Source organism: Heliangelus exortis, chromosome 6 (assembly GCF_036169615.1).
Source record: "Heliangelus exortis chromosome 6, bHelExo1.hap1, whole genome shotgun sequence".
Classification (NCBI taxonomy): domain Eukaryota; kingdom Metazoa; phylum Chordata; class Aves; order Apodiformes; family Trochilidae; genus Heliangelus; species Heliangelus exortis.
This window is the reverse complement of record NC_092427.1, coordinates 10,489,741-10,507,136: the sequence shown is the minus strand read 5'-3', so window position 1 is coordinate 10,507,136 and position 17,396 is coordinate 10,489,741. Positions and strand designations below refer to the sequence as shown.

The 17,396-nt window shown below is 45.0% G+C and overlaps 1 protein-coding gene across 24 annotated transcripts in view; it reads left to right on the top strand.

Moving 5' to 3' along the window:
- Nucleotides 1–1,288: 1,288 nt before the first annotated feature.
- KALRN (kalirin RhoGEF kinase) overlaps nt 1,289–17,396 on the top strand; it is a 495,003-nt gene continuing 478,895 nt past the window's right edge. For 10 of the 24 annotated variants that reach the window (XR_011726469.1, XR_011726470.1, XR_011726471.1 and 7 more), the window contains exon 1: nt 1,525–1,877. Coding sequence is in view for 21 of the 24 variants with exons in the window: in XM_071746613.1 (XP_071602714.1) it covers nt 1,805–1,877 (73 nt within the window). In the remaining 3 variants the exon portion in view is untranslated. Of the gene's footprint in view, nt 1,384–1,496; nt 1,878–17,396 lie in introns of those variants that run through there. The other 14 variants (XM_071746604.1, XM_071746602.1, XM_071746603.1 and 11 more) reach the window with 6 other exon arrangements.

The following is a 17,396-nucleotide window of genomic DNA, read 5'->3' as shown; positions in this document are numbered from 1 at the left end:
GCTGGGACAGGAAAGGTTCTGTGAGCCTCAGCTGCTAAACTACCTGACAGATAAGGATCTGACCCAAACAGTGTCACAACCAGTTAGCTCCAGCATTTCTGCTATTTGGAGTATTTCCTTTCTTGAGATGCACTACACTGATGTTCGGCTCTTTCAACGTGAGAGTCCCTCTGTGGTGAATAAGTTCCTAGACATTTTTTATTCTCGTCTCCTACAGCTCCCTTAACAGAGTGGTAATGTGGCATTACCCCTACAGGATAAGGACACTAAGGGCATGGGGACATGCTGGCCAAAAGATTCTTGGTCTTGAGAGTGGGAAATGCTGCTTTGCGGCAGGGATGGGTTATCCAAGAATAATACATCCAGAGAGGCGATGACTCCAACAGTTGCTTTTTCATTTTTGTGGTAGAGGTAGCAAAGTGTGAGGTGTGAGAGTAACACTCCTGGTTTACAGAAGTCTTTTGAATAGGTGGAACAGCAATATTTCTTCTTGAGCAGGCTGCTAGTTTTAGAGCTGTCATGCAATTACAGAAGAATGAGGAGCTGGTGAGACTTCAAATAAGTGAAGAGAAGAAAGGAAAGTGCCCAAATGGCAAACATCTGTCTTTGTGTCTATCTCTGCCTGTCTGTGCTTGAAATCTTGATAGCTGGGCTCAGGGAATAATATTTAACACAGCTACTAACAAAGTACAAACAAGTATTCCTTGCAGCATTCCTTTTGAGACAGCAATTGCTGTCCCAAATCACAAATATTGAAGTTATAGCAGAGATATAACAATCATTTAGCTAGTTAAATCTATGTCTGATCTGGGACCAGGGTCTTGGCTTTTCGAACTCCCTTTTTGGCAAACTCCTTTTTGGCTCTCTAGTCATGTAGGGCTGTAGAGACTAAAACACGAAGGCATACCTGCAACAACATGCAGTTTCACTGATTGTTTCCAAAGGAATCGTGCCCCACAGCCCATTAACAAAAAAATCCCAAAACAAAGAAACGCTTTCCCTGTCACCACACCGGCGTTCACTTTTTCTCTCCACGGGTACCTGCCCAGCTGACACCGAGCGTTGCGCCGCGCCGTGCCCCCGCGGTTGTTCATCAGAGGGGAGCAATGGCAGCGGTGCAGGGCGGTGATCCACATCCGTACCGCTGCGGAGCGCACGGGGGTTGGAAATAAAAAAATCCTCCCCCCCCCCCCCCCCCCCCATCCCCCTCCCGCCCCCCTGGGCGCGCTGGGTTGATTCGTGCCCGCACCTGTGCCCGGCCCGCCCCGCCGGCAGCAGCTGCACCCCCCGCCGCGCTGCTGCGCGGAGCGGCCGCGCCCGCGGAGGGGCTGCCCCGGCGGCGGGGGGCGCCGCAGCCGGCCCGGCCCGGCTCAGGAAGTGCCGGTAGGGAAGCAGCGGGGGCGGCTGCCGGGGGCCGGGCTGAGCTGTCAGAGCGGCGAGGGGCAGTGGCGGCGGCGGGGGGGAGCGGAGCAGGTCGGAACAATAGCGGGCGGAGGGGAGGGGGCCGGCGGCAGCGGCGGCGGCGGGGCTCGGCAGCGGCACCCCGCCCCGGGCCGCGCCGCCCAGCTCAGCCCAGCTCAGCCCGGGGGCAGCGCAGCCCAGCCCCGGGGCAGCCGCCCCGCAGGCACCGCGGAAGGGATGATCCGGGCGGTGCTCTGTTGGGCTCGCTGCTAAACGCGCCTCCATCCCTCCCTCCCTCCTTTACCCCCTCCCTTCCTTCTTTCTCTCTCTCTCTCGGCTCTCCTCCTTCCTAACTCACTGGATATTACCAGCCGCCGGGCTCGCCGCCGCCTCTCCCCTAGCCATGAATCCCGCCGAAGGGGCGGCGGAGGAAGGCGCTGTCCCTGATTCCGAGGTGGATGCTTTCTTCCGAACAGGTAGGGAAGCCGCGGGGAAGACACCGGGGCAGCGCCGGGCCCTGCCTCTGCCGCGGGATGCGGGGCTGGCGGCGGCGGCGCGGGCACCGCCGGCAGCGGAGCCGCGGGGAGGGGAGAGGAAAGGAGGGCAATGGAGGGGGTCCCCGCCTGCCTCCTCGCTTTGTCCCCTGAAGCCCTTCTGCTCCTCCGTGCCCCGGTCCCCCTCCCGCCCCCGGGAGGATGCTACCACGGGGCTGCGCTCTCGCCGCGGGCAGCCTCGGGAGGGGACTGGCCGGGCACCCGCTCCAGGCAGGCACAAAAGCCCCGCGGGGATGCTCGGGGAGAGCCGCCGCGTTGTCGCCCCCGCGGGAGGCCCCCGCCCGGGTACTGGCCGGGATTCGGAAGCGGTGCCGGTTGCCAGCCCTGCCCGCTCCGCCCAGGCGAAGCGCCGGGCACTTCCCCCGCCGCCCTCGGGCGGGTAGTGAGGGCAAGGGCGACCCGGGCAGCTCCGCTGCGGGCCGATGGTGCTGACCTCGCGGGGACCGGCTCGCAGAGTATCTCCGAGCTGGGTGAGAGCCATGAGTTTCGCTCTCCGGTTTCAGAGGATGCTGAAGTGGAGAGGAAGGATAGCTGGGGAATAGAAGGAGAGAGCGTGGTGTGGGGCCTTTGCTAATGATGCAGTGGTTAATTAAATTCTCTAGCAATGGGTCCGTGCTGGGGTCCCACTACATTACCAGTTCATGAAGTGGTGTTCAGAGGCCTCAGCTCTGAAACGTGGCTTTGCACAGGAACAGCATCTAAACTGAAACAACTTCTGTTCTGCCCCCCACCCCTTTCTATAGAAAAAAAAAAAATCTTAAAGTATTATGGGCTCCTTGGAAGATTTTTAATTAAAAATTGTGAAGGATTAAATGCTTGTTTCATAAGGGGATTGACCCTTTTAGGCTTAGGACTGACACTTACTGCCACAGCTGTTTGTCAAGACTTTGCTTTTCAGCTGTTTCCCTCCTTCTACCTGCTCATTAGCTACACGCAGTGCTTTGAGCTCCTGTTGCAAGAAAACCAATTATGTAATCATCAAAACTTTAAAGAAGTAAAATCCTTAAGGCCTGCAGCAGCTCCCTGCAATGGTAGACTGCACCCCATTTATGTGAAAGGCCTTTGATCTAGAGGATCACTATAGTAAGGTCTGGCTGTGTACATCTTGTGATCCACAAGCCATTAAGCCATAGAATATTTGCCTGTTGATAGCCTACCTGGTTACAAGCTAATTTCTTAAGTCTTAACAATGACAGATTTGTTTAGAAAAAGAAAAATAATCCACCAATTTTCCTTATAAAAGGAACCTGCTAATTAAGGTTCCTCCTACCTTTCCTCTCTCTCCTTCACCCCTTCTGTAACACTCAACATAAGCATGTTAGCAGAATTGAATTTAGAGTCAAGTTTGGCTGGCTTATATGGAAGAGATATTCTGAAGTTAAGAAAAAGCACAGGGTGCCATGTGCCTAGGCATTTCTCCCAGTCTGCCTCCTTCACGTGGAATTTCACCTGTGGATCCATAAATACACTTGTCTCTTGCCTTAGATATTTAACCTGGAGATTTCAGTATGTCTCCTAACAGTTCTGCTTCTTGAGGAAACAAAATCACAGGAATCTGGGCTTGGAAGAGGTGCCTAGGCCACATCCTTGCACTTTATACTGTTGCTGATACTTGTCTCGTTTACCTTAAGCTTCATTGAAGGAGATGACAAAGTTCTCGTTTCTGTGCTGTTAGATAGAACCTTGTGCCCAAAAAGATGACATGAAAAAACCCTTAATAATTAAGTTTGATTGTCAGCTGTTACAATGGCCAGGGAACATCAGTGAGAAGTGAGGAAAAAGCCTGAAAAGCAGGGATGGCTCCTGTGAAGTGCATTGCTGGTTTCCTGTGGTGTTCGTGCACTGTTCACTTCTGGGATCTGTGCACTGCTGGTGTGCCTGTCTGCAGCTGCTTTTAATGGATGGCAGAGGGAACAGCTGATGGGGGCTTGGGAGAACAACTCTAGATAGGATTCAACTGACTCACCCACTCCTCTCTTTTGGCTTTCGATCTTGCCTGAGTTAGAGCTGTGAGATGGAGTGGTTTGTACTAGCTGCAGAAACCAATGCTGGCTTAGCATCTTTCCCTTTTTGACTTTACCACTTCAAAAAAAAAAAAAATAAAATTCTTCTCTCCGGACTTGAATTCTGGACTTGTAAAGCACAGCCATTGTGGCTTCTGTGCCCTCATACATTTACATCAAATAAATAAGTGAATCTATGTGGTTTAGGATTAGCTGCTCCAGCACTAAACTGCCTAAACTCTTCCCAGATTCATAACTACTACATGGAAAAGCATGAACTCATTATTATCAGTGGAAAAAAAAAAAAAAAAAAAAAAAAATTGAGTCCAAACAACTAATACCTCACTCAGAGGCTTTTAGCAGCCAGCCGGGGTTTGAGCTGAGCTGAGAGGATCGATAGCTGCTCCCTGGTACCAGCAGAGGAGGCTGATGCTGGGAATGGCGCCGTGCTCTGAGCAGCTCCCCCAGCAGCACCCAAACACTGGGAGGTAGCAGTCCCTTATCAGCGGTGACAACTGAGATAGCAGCTCTCGGAGTTGTATCGGGAAAGTAAAACTGAAAGAATTAACACGAGGTAGTAAAAGAGGGTCTGTTCAGGTGCTTATACTGATGAGAACTAGGAATGACTTTTAACAGAAGGGTGGATTTAACACCTGTGTGGTTGATGCTGGCAGTCAGACAGACCCTCCTGGAGACAGGCAGGGTGAGGGACCCGTGTAATTTTCACCATCAGATAGACCCAGAGAGTAATTCATTCTTCCTTTAGAGAATCACTTCCATGTAATTGGGATAAAAATTAACAGGCAGAGGGACTTTAAGGGCAGAAATGACTATTGCAGTCTCCCCGGCTCTGATTTCTGGGATAACACCAGCTGCTGAATTGAGGCAGTAATTTCTGCATGATGTCTACCACTTCTGTTTGAGCTCCTGTTTGAGTAGGAAACTAAATCTGTGCCTAGGTATGCCTTATTAAGTTTCCTCTGTCTAATTTGGTGACAGATAATAAAATATGAGCCGGTTCTCTGGAACTCTCAGTAGTCTATATTAAACATGTACTGGGATTTTTATATTGCATGGAACTGAATCCAAATACTTGTTGTTTCCAACATAAAGTTAGTAACAATAGTAATAGTAACATAAAGTGTACAAATGCCAGATATCACTTGGCTATAGACACAGAGAAAGCTTTACCTTTGTGCCTCAGCTTCAAGAATTTCTACGGTGTGTTTTGAAAGCAGAGGTGAAACATACAAGGAAATTCTCCACCAAAATTTTAAATATTTATAGAGGTCAGTGACAGAACAATTTAGCAAAGTGCCAATTACTGACAAGGATAATCATCAATATTTCTTATCCACTAGCAGGTACAGTTTTATTTTCTAATTTACTTTTCTGGCATTGAAGTATAGCATTGATTAGGTGTAAAATGAAGATGCCGACTTTGTCATCAATACTTCCTGTGAGTGAGTTGAAAATTGATATTGTTCCATCTCCTTTGACTGCAATGAATTATTCTGTTTGCTTTCTGCTTTCCATGAGTTGGTTATAATTCCAGCATTGTTCATTTGTGCACGAGTGACTGGCAGCTCTGCTACTAAATAACTTTAAAACAATTGGCAGTGACCAGGCTGATCAATAGACGTGCTTGAAATGATGTCTGCAGAGAAGTGCTCCTCGAGGTTGATGGAATCAAGTGTCTCTTCATAGAGCAGATAAATTGAATCAATCAAGTTGTCACTGGGGGGGTGAGGTGTCTGTGTGATGCCTGGGTTTCTCACCTTGAGACTTTATAAGACCTGGCCTGGTGATGTGTGCTGATAAAGGAGACTGTCAGATTGTGCCTACCACTTGGAAAGCTCCTCTGTTAAGGTGATGCTGTTAATTAAAATCTATACTGCTCTCTGGAGGCTTTGACCTCTGACCCTGTCAGGAATATGAGTTTTGTTCCTTTTCTTCCTTCTTGTCTAATGTAGGTGTTTTTTCATGTGATTTACATGAGGGGGGAGGAGGATGGTTATCTCACTTCATGTGGGGACTCGGATCCTCCCAGCCTCTGTCACTGGGTAAACCAGTGTATGGAGAAGGCCTTGTGGCTCTGCCCTGCTGTTGTCCCATCTTCTTCTCCTCGGGACTCTCAGAGGAAACTCTGCTAGTCTGGGAATTGTCATGTAGACATGGCAAAGGATGTATAGGTGAACTGGTGGGAATGACTTCTTCCTACTGTTGCCCTGCAGATGCTGCTCAGAAATGGGGTAGAACCTGCTGATATGTGGGGTCCTGTGACAAAAGGGAAGGATCTCTTTGTCTGATCATGGAAGGAAGCAATTTAAATTGGTGATTTATGTTCAGAAAAGAATTTATTTCCTATATGCCTTCCTTTCTCTTCACTTAGAAGTACATAGGGAGCAACAAGGGTGACATCTGATAGTAATTTACAATGTTTCTTCTGGATGAGATTGCATTGTTATAGAGCACTAGGAAGATCTTTATTCTATTTGATATTAAGTCAGTTAATGCCGAACAGAATTGCTTCCAGAAGAAGAGGCCTTTCACACCCAGCTTCTGTTCAGAGTTTGTATGTACTGAAGTTTGTATGTACTGATTTCCAGGATAGGATGCAATGGGGAACTTAAATGTATAGCACTGACATCAGGGAAGTGCCCAGGTGATGCAAGGAAGCTCAGTATGGCATATGAAACATGGAAAACATGTTCCCTTGGCTGTGTTTTGGGGTTGAAACTCTGAAAGAAGAAAAGTGCTATCCCAGAGTCATCAAAGAGGAGCCTTGTACAACCCTTCTTGTACTTGTGCAGACCATTGTGCATGTGGCCTTAGGTGGCCATGAGCCTCTTAAGATGCTGAGCTGCAGGGTTAGTGACAGATGTTTCCCTCACATGCCTCCCATTTTTATCAAGTCCCACAATGCTAACTTGATCTGGAAATGTTACTGTTTAAAAATGGGAGCAACTTGGATGGGTTTCATGGCTGGGTTTCTTGGTTTTTGTTTTGTTTAATTTCTAAGCATACCCGTGTGTTTAGAGCCTGCTGGGGACTTCTCCAGCCAGACAGGTGCTCTGGGCCTCTTTGAAGACTGGGAATGAAGTATTCTGTTGTTTCAGCTGCTGTGACCTTACAGTCCCTAGGAAGGTTGATTATGGATGTATAGTGCCTTTATTGCTCCATGGCAACATCTACTGTACAGTACCCAGTGGTGTATTAAGTACTTCATAGTTATATCAAAGAAAATACTTATGGAGTATTAGGCCTTATAAACCCACAGTGCTGTGCATTTTATGATTGGAACTTAAAGTAAGTCATGAAACAACTTAGAGGTATTTGTGCTTTTGTTTGATTTGGACTGGTGTCATTGCTTTTCATTTTTTTCCTTGTGTAAACAACTCCTACTTTACAGCCTTGCGTGGCACATGTACCCTGTGTTTAACTGAAGGGGCTCTGTCACTGGGGGAATTTTGCCTCGTTGATCTGGCAAGAGTAACAGCAAATATTCCAGTGTACATGTTGCAAAAAAAGATGGATATGAAAAGAGAAGACAAATACGATTGTCTGAATAGAAAACCCAAGAGTGCTGAGGGTTGTAAAAGAAAAAAGTCATAATATTTGAATTATTTTTTTCTTCTCGGTTCTGGGACAGATTGTGTTACTCCTGTGCAGGTCCAGAGGACCTCAGAGGAATTCTTTTGAGAGTTTTCATAGATATAACTGAAAGCAGAAGTTGAGCCAGGCTCCACAATGGCAGCTGTAAAATCTAGATTCAAGTCAGTCACCTATGTGATATGTTGACTGCCATGTGTTGAAATGGGATTTTGAGCATTTTATGCTAAGAATGGAATAATGTTGCAGCAAAATTTTCAAGTTTTCATGTTATATTTTAGATTTGGTTCAGAGTGAGCTCAGCATTTGAATCCAAGGCAAAGACTTTCCTCTAAGTAATTGTGGAAGTCATTACCTCTGTGACTACTGTGGAATAACATTAGCTTCAGTAGCTTTTCATTTATTTTATTTTGAACAGTGAAGATTCAAAATGGTATATTAAAATTATGTATGTTCAGTGCTTGAGTGTGAATTACCATACCAAACAATTATTGAAGTTTAAATAATTCCTGCTTCCTAATGAAGGGCTTAGGAGATAATTCTGTTTCTAGTTTTAAATATAAATATTAATTTTGTGAGCTCATTTTCATTAACCAGTGCCTAGAATAACTTGTGGTTTATTTGGGTTCTTTTTCCTGTATCAACATGTGCGGCTTTGTTACTAAAATCTAGGAGTGTTTTCTGTTTCTTCCAATTACACAATATAATGACTGAAAACATAAGTACATGGGCCTAATTTGTCACATTCCCACTTCAGAGCAACAAATTGCCTTTAAAACTAAAGATGAAAATTCCTTTTTTTTGTAACGTTAATTATATATGAACCAGCATTTCAGTTTCACTGATGGAACAAAACTACCATAATTAGGCAGACTGTGGTTTTTAGTGTAAGGTCACATCATGCTCAGCTGAGAATAATAAGAGGAAATGATCTTCAATTTAACATCTTGGTGACTGGCAGACCAGCTGCTCTGGTCATTTCTGTTAGTGAAGTGGCCTTGGGAAAATGAGCGAGTATGTTGTTTGTGAGAGAAATTAAATTAACCTCATTGAATAATTGGTACCCACGTAGACTTAGTTGAGGTTTCAGGTTTTTTAAACGATTTTTGTCTTTGATTTTGTTTGGTTTTGGGTTTTTTTTTGTGTGTGTATGTGTGTAATAAGCTGTGCTGAAGAGGCAAAAGACATGCTTTGCCTTTAAAATAAAAAAAAATCATTACAAGGCAAGTTTTGCCTCCAAGATGTTGCTCTCTTCTGGGGATTGCCAGCAGTTCTCTGCAAGGTGAGAGCTCGGTAAAGCAGCAAAGGCAGCAGGTCAGGCATGCTCTAGTGCAGCCAGGACATGGAGAGTGGTAGCTGGCCAGGAGTGGTTTGTTACCTGAAATTAGAATCTATAGTGAAAAGAGCTTTGTAAAGGTTCCCTGGTAATATCAGGGCTGCTGGCGCAGTTCCTGACTCCTGGAGAGTACCCTGGCACTCCCGCTGTTTTAATGGCAACTGGCAGCCTACACTGGGAGCAGCATCGTCAGCTGGAGACAATAGTGTCTGATTCTTGTTTGTCAGCCGGGACAATAGCCCTGCTGATGGGCTGCAGCGGAGGAGAGCGGGCTCCCTTTGTATGGCAGTGCAGGCATGGCAGATGGCTAATTGGACATGATAAACCACGGGAGCAATGGGGGAGAAAAAGGAGATCTACAGGGATTATCGGCTTCTATCCCCCACGTGAGGGAGGGGAAAAAAAAAATCATCTTTAAAACACATATTACCAACTTGAGCTCTTTGCTGTGAATATGTCGTTCAGAAGTGAGGAAATGAACACCCTAATTTCACATCCTTCGCTGATGTGAAGTCCACTTTATTAGCTGGGAGCAAATCATATTGCTGTATGGCAAGGTAGACAAATGCGTGGCCCCCAGAGATGCTGGCGTGGCACTTAGGAAAATTAGCAGTGCATATTTTTCACCAGTCTTGTAAGTGAATGTCAAACAGTTGTGCCAAACAGCATCCAAGCTGAAAACAAAATGCTTTGCGGAAGTGCTTTTCAGGACTGGAAAGTTACTGTCAGGAGTTTGTCTTGATACAAATGGAAGTCCATCAGGCTTGGAGCACTGAAAAGCTAAGCTGATTAACAAAGACAGAATTTACTTATTTGACTGTATTTTTTTAGACTTCCTAGAGAATACACAATGAAGCCAAAACCTTGGCTTGCACAAGCAAACTTGCTTATTTCAAATGGTTTAGTGAAAAATGGAATGGAAGCCTCAGCAATCAAAAGAGTGGAATACCTTTCTGATGAAGAAAGGCTGAGTTGGCATTGTTCAGGCTGGAGAAGAAAAGGCTCTGGGGAGACCTTATTGTGGCCTTTCAATACTTAAAAGAGTGTGGACAAGAGTGGACAATAAGAAAGATGTGGACAGAGTTTTTAGTGTGGCCTATAGCTACAGGGCAAGGTGCAATGGCTTTGAACTAAAAGAGCATAGATTCAGACTAGGTATAAGGAAGATTGGTTTGCAATATGAGGGTGGTGAAACACTGGCACAAGTTTTCCAGAGAGGTGGTTGAAGCCCCATCCATGAAAATATTAAAGATCAGGTTGGACGGAGCTCTGAGCAACCTGATTGAGTTGATGATGTCCCTGTTTATTGCAGGGGGGTTTGAACTAAAGGTCCCTTCCAACCCAAACTGTGATGTGTTTCTAACATTTGTGTCAATTTCAGGTATTTTTGGTACGAGATGTGCAAGCTTAGCTGATGGCTTTGGTGGCTGCAGGCTGTGAGCTCAAGGCTGTAGCAGCAGGCAGTTCATCCCACTCCATGCATTTTAATTCCTTTGTTGCTCTCCACTAGTTAAACAGCAAGAGAAAGCACACCACAACTTTGGGAGTAAATCCACAATTTTTGTTCACTTTCCCTCAGTCCACTGATGAGAAGTAAGAAGTAAAGCTGAAGTGGGAGTCCTGTGCATCGGCAGCTGCTGCCTTGATCAGCAGCCATTGCTGGCTTTAATTCCCTATTTTGTAAAATGGTATCAAGTGCCTAGAATACTTTGCTATTTTAGTGTTTCTCATAATAATAATGTTATGGCATATAACAGATACTTTTAAATTGTAGTAAAAATAAATCTGTAAGAGGTTAAAAATAATAGCTAGCAAGAAATATGCAGTACTCTCTGGAAGCAGATTTATTTTCTGTGGAAATGTCTGGACTGTGTTTCTCTTCCACTGTTTACTACTGTCTTTTCCCACGGGACAAGTTTAGTGGAAACTCCAGATGAAAAGTTTCAGTGGTTTGCCTTTGGTTTCAGCAGGCCCTTCAAGTACTGTACCTGTCAGTCTGTCTGAGCTTTTGCAGCTATAGGTGCAGGAGGCTATTCAAAGAATAGTTACTGTATGCAGTAAAACTTCCCATAGAGTTACCTCTAGGACCTACAATATTGTCATTGTGATATGATGGTCCTCTACCAGGGTTTATTATTTGTATTGTCTCAGTCACTGATTAGTTCATTCTGAAGCAGATGCTGTGTGAACAGTGAACAAAAAGATAATCCCTGCCATCAAGTATTATGATAAAAGCTGTCCAGTGGATTGTGAATTAATTTAACTGAAGACTTGTCTTTGTCTTTGCTTTTAAACACATCCGAAGCACAAGCCAGAGGAATTACAGAGTCTGTCAGTGGGTATGGAGCAGAGGGAATGGCTGAGAATAAGTAGGAAAAGTAGAAAAATAGGGAAGATCTGGAAAGACTTTAGGGAAACATTTAAAAATTCTGGCAGAATGCAGCAGTTATCTAGCAACTTCAGAGCTGGAGGGCACTTGGCTGAGAAAAGGATTGCAGCCTGCATCCTCTGTGGAAGGGAAGCGGGTGATGTCAGTGTGGGAAAGGTCAGAAACCAAAGGAAATGACATAAATGAGACAATAAGAAATTTGATTTGAGTTGTAGCTTTTGGGATGAAAAGCCAAAGGTAGGTTTTCCGACACACTAGAGAAGAAAATTGGCAGACTTTGGCTGAGTTCATAGTTAAAGGAGGGAAGAGGCCAAGCCTGTGCACATACCACGCTCAGAATGGGGAAGGCAGCCACAGGAGGTGCTGCAAAGCACAGGGAGGATAGCAAAGTTTTTTCTTTTAGGAGATCCCCCTCGCCACTGAAGGCCATTATTATCACACTGCAGCCTCTTAATGGTGACTCCACTTTTCTAGCTTTGATGCTGCAGAGAGAAGGCATTTTCCTATGAAGCAAAGACATGCAGCCAAAATCTTTGGGTGCTCTGCTTCACGTTTAATGCCTCTTGTTCTCAGAAATATGTAAAGAGCCAGCCTCCTTGCATCTGACTGACTGCCACTGTGTTTGCAGCAATTTAACTTTACTGCTCTACTTTTCTGTGATGAGACAGAGTTCAAGAGTGATTCTAATAGAGGCAGTCGGAAGCATTCAGATAAATGTAGTCTGAAGAAGTGAGTCAGGCCCAACGGGTAAATAGTAATGATCTTGTGAGCTTGGAGGACTTAGATCTATGGTGTGTGAGTCTCCTGCTAGTAGCTTGCTCCTATTCAACTCAACCCTGCTCCAACGTTAGCTGGGGTGTTAAATAGGTTAGCTGTCTATTACGGATTCCTGCTTGTCTGTAATCTGTCTGCTGCTTCAAGTTATTTACCAAGTTCCTAATGAGGCTGTCTTGAACCATATGAAGCCAGGAGAAAGTTGTTAACACCAGCTTGGTTTAAAACACCTCTGGTGCTAAAACTGAACAGAAGGAATACCCTGTTGGTTTGGTAAGTTCAGATCAATTAAAACTGATCTGCAGGCTAATGGGAGTTTGTAAAAATCATAGAACAGAATCATAGAAATGTCATACAATAAATGACATATCCCAGCATGTAAGCCCTTATGATGGAAAAAAAAGTTTGTTTCATTGTTTCATAAAAAACAAACCAAAAGAAAAAAACCTGCTTGTTGACATCATTGTGTTGTGCAGGAAGGTATAAGTGTCACCTTGGACTTGGCTGCTGTGACTGGGATTGATTCTGGTGCTTGATCCAACCTCACCTCCACCGTGCTGGTTGTGCCTGGGAGCCTTATGATGCTCATCTGGAATAGTTCAAAACCAATGGCTGATAGACTGTCACTTGGGCAGTCAAATGACAGATTTCTACAGCTTCCACTTGAGAAGCCAGGTATTTCTGGAGATGTGCAGGCTGAACAATGACTGCCCAGCCTGGTTCAGCCATCCTCAGCTCCCTTTGGTGTGGAGTAGTAACAGAGATACTAACTAGAAATGATATACAAAATTAATACAGCATTTCAGAACACTTAAATGGTCACAATCTCTGTGTAGAATAAGGAAGTCTAATCAAACCCATCTATAAAAGGGGAGTAATTGGGCACAAAGCTGTAGCAAGTGGTTTTCTATTTGAGGCTGTATGGACTTCCTGTGTTCATGAAACACCCATGTCCTGGTGGTGGAGCAAACCTCAACAAACACTGGGTGGCTTTACCTTATTTGCAGGGCACAGGCCAGGAAAAACACACCAATCCCATTTTACTGTGGGATTTTTCAAAAGTCAGGGCTGAGGTGACAGGTGAAATCAGAGAGATGTGCAGACACTCAGCTTTTCTTAACCCAATGGCTATAGGTGCCTATGTATGGATGCAGGTGACCTACTTCAGACAGGTTGTGCATCTTGGCCTTAGTCTTGGAAATGGGATTAACGCCCCTTGCCTGTGTCCACACCAGCCAGTCAAACAGTATGAAGATTTTTATTACACTGACCCTATTTTTAAATATACGTAGATCAGAGCCACATCTGGTATAAAAAAGTGGCCCAATGCCAGTGGCAGCAGAGGAGCTACAGTAATTTACACAGGAGGAAATTTTGGCCCATGTTCAGCTGACAGACTTGTGGGTATGGGGCCAAGGAGGACAGGTAGCAGAATAAGGATATTTCTAATTTAATGTGTTCAGACATCCAGATCATTTTGCTCATCACTGTGTTACCTGAATGCTGACAAAATGAGGCACTTGGGCTCTGAGTCTGTTCTGCTCAGTCTTTGGTAGGTTCCCCTGTGCCTTTTTTGTAATGAGCATGCTGCTGGGAAAGTTAGCTCTATTAAATGCTAAATGTAAGAGAGATTTAATGACATGCTATGAAAAAGTTCCACCTACCTAAAAGTGCTTTGCTTTCTAGCCCAGGTTTGCTAATATATTCCATATTTCAGGAAGATATTTTCATGAAAGAATGCTGTTAGGAGCCATTTACTGTTCTGATCCTGCTTTTGTTCTCAAGTGCCAGAGTACCTTGTGCTGCAGAGCCAACTGCTGTGCCATGAAGTTTATGCTGTGGATGCCTCCCATGGGTATGTTAGGTACCCAGGACATGGGAAGGTACCTCCTGACTGATTCCATACAGGAGAGTTTAATGGAGCTATAACCATAGTATATTATTTCCTTTTCTTGGTCTCATTTTTCCTCATAGTTTTTCCTCTTGGAATATATATATAGCAAATGTAAAACTTGGATGTTGCTATTCCAAATGGGGCCATTTATTTAATGTGACATTGTCCAGGGTAGACTAAATACCCATGGCTTTATGAAGGGGGCTGAACTGATTGCACATACCCTCCATGTTTACCACTAATGTTCCCTGTGTAACACGTGAATGAGAGAAGTGCAGAGTTGTAATTAAGTGCTCAGAAGAGCAATTTTCTCATGGACAAGAAATAAAAAGCCATGTTGCATCTTCATAAAGGAATATATATAAAAAGGAAAGTGTCTTCTTTGGAAGTTATCTTTGTATTTCTTTTCTTCACAGACAGAAGCTGTGTGGGGTGTAGCACGGGCAGTGGCCACCAGTGTGTGAACTGCAGAGATTGTCACGGGAACTCTCTCTCCCTGTGAATGCCCCTCCACAGCTCCCCAGTCCTGAGCAGGGACTGGGGAGTCTCTTGCTCCTTTTCCTGTTGTCCTACTCCTGTGCCCTCTGCACACAAAGTAGCTGAATGTCAAACAGACAAGACAGAAACCTTATAAACTGGACTTTAAAAACTGATTAATCTGAAAATCCTGAAACTGATACAGTAGCAGGGAGGGCAGATTTAGGGTGCCTAAGTAGTTGGCATGCAAGGTGCACAGGCGAAAAAGCAGGACTAAGCTCCTTTTTTTATTATTTTTTCTTTCTTTTTTTCTTCATTTAACAGCCAACCATGTTAACAGCTGCAGCTAATGACTCCTGAAGGGATCTCCTCTCCTGGCTCCCTTTTTCGTTTTCCAATCTATGTATCCATTTTCTCTGAGATGAAGGCTGTTCCAGGAACTGAATTAAAACTTCCCTAGTCATTACTTTTCCTTTTGGTGTGCAGACACCCTGCAAACAGTGGCTTGGGCAGCAGCCTGAACCAGTTAGGCTTCAGGGGAAGCCAAGTGTAGCAATCTATTTTTAAAAAGTTATTTTGATGAATTGGATTTTCTGACCTGATTTGAACTGGTCTTGGGCACCCACATGTGCTGCTGCAGCCTGAACCCACAGGAGTATCTGTGTTTGCTCTTTTGCCATTGCAATCCTCTCTGCTTTCTGTATCAGACAGCAACAAATTATTCTCTCCATCCTCAGTCATGGTTGTCCTGTGTGTTTATAGTGGAGGGTTTCAGATCTGTGCTGGAGAATGCAGAACTATGCTGGTCATATTGCAGTTTCTTGGGTGTCCTGTTTCCCTTCCAGCAGTGGCAGTCTGGAGTTGGGCCTTTCATCTTTTATGAAACATTATTAGGTTTCCTATTTTGGCTATCTGTAAAAAAATATTTTAAAATCCTTCATGACAAAATTGTTCATGCAGCAGTTTATGTAAGTTTCTTCCTTAACTTTCTGTTGAGTTAGGGGACCTGGATTTGGTGATTGACAGGTGGCTGAACATGAGCTGGCAGTGTACCCAGGTGGCCAAGAAGGCCAACACCATCCTGGCCTGTATCAGGAATAGTGTGACCAGCTGGACCAGGGAGGTGGTCCTGCCCCTGTACCTGGCCTTGGTGAGGCTCCACCTTGAATACTGTGTGGTTTTGGGCACCACGGGATAGCAAGGACATCAAGGAGCTGGAGAGACTGCAGAGAAGGGCAGCAAGGCTGGTTAGGAGTCTGAGAACTGGTCTTACCAGGAGAGACTTAGGGAACTGGGGCTGTTCAGCTTGGAGAAGAGGAGGCTGAGAGGAGACCTCATTGAACTCTTCCAGTGCCTGAAAGGAGTGAGACAGATGTTGGCCTCTTCTCCCTGGTAACTAGCAACAGGACAAAAGGAAATGGAGTCAAGCTCCACCAGGAGAGCTTCGAGTTGGATATTAGAAAAAAACTCTTCACAGAAAGTGTAATTAAACATTGGTACAGGCTGCCCAGGGAGGTGGTGGAAACACCATTCTTGGAGGTATTCAAAAGATGGGTAGATGGGGTGCTACAGGGGATGGTTTACTGGTTAGGGGTTGTAGGTTGGATGGTTGGACTGGATGATCTTGGAGATTTTTTCCAGCCTTGATGGTTCTGTGATTCTATGATATAGATACCATGTAGGACTTTAAAGCACCAGAATCACAAAGGCCCACATCTCCCAGCTACAGAAGATGGAACTGGAGCAGCCACCAGCTGTGACAGCATCAGTCTATGTGTGATGCCTCATCTGCACACATCCTCACACAGCTTCTCTTAACATTGGTGGCACAGGAACTTCAGAGTACGACTTGGCAGAGCCTGGCCTGGGCCTGGGCTCCTTATAGGAGGCATTCAGCATGTAGAAGTGAATACAATTCTTGTATTCAGTCTCTTGAAACTGTCTCAGTATTTTATTGTGTAATTCTACACAGTATTTCTATTGTGATGGAGTGACTGGAGTTTATTCTCAATCCAGAAACAAACAGGAAAACTGTAATGGATTATATTGGATTAAGTATTGATGCTCATAAAGCTGTCTGTTTCAGGGTGACACTTTTACATGTGCATAAGTAAATTAATGTGGTAGTTTGGAAGTTTAGAACTTCTCATGGAGGTGTTTATCATACTGTTGTCCTGCTGGGACTCTGCTGCTAAATGGGATTTTTAGATAGAAAACCTCTATGGATGAGTAGGTTCTGATGGCTGTGTTGTTGGCACCCTTCCATCTGAGCCCCCGAGAGGCACTTGAATATGAAAACTGCACTTTGTTCTGAAGTTCAGACTTGAGGCTCAGAGTTTTTAAAGCTGTTGGTGCAACTAAGGAACACCCCCTGAGCAATTTCTGGAATGGAAGGCTGCAATCCTAATACCCTGACCAGATTTCTCTTGGGATAGAGAAATCTTGCTTTCCTAAATTTCTATTCTTGAGTGTATGCTTTGCAACATCGGTGTGCGTGAATAATTGCTGACTTTGACTGTACAAATCGCTGCATTTTATTTTTGACAGGTAATTTTTATCTGTGACTCTCCCATAGGCCTTGAGGATGAAAACCCTGTTATTCTTAGGACCTCCACTGTCTTTGCATAACTTCTCTTGCTTTAGGCGAGGTAAAACCAACTCAGCCTTTGGCAGCTCGGTGTCAGGAACAGCACACACAGACACCACGTCCAGGCACCCCATCCTTCCCGGCTCCTGTTGAAGCTGTCCGGGAACACACGGGCTTCCCCTGCGTCACACCCCGCCCCGTGTGGCTGTAGGAAACCTCCTCCGATCTTCAGCTCTTCCTGTCCAGCTCTGCACGGGTCCAGCTCATTGTTTAAGATGGCAAAGTGCACAGGCCCAAGAGGGGCTGTAAAATGTGAAATGATGTTATTGTTGTTAAAGAAGTTTATAAGCTGTGAAACATCGGTTAGGC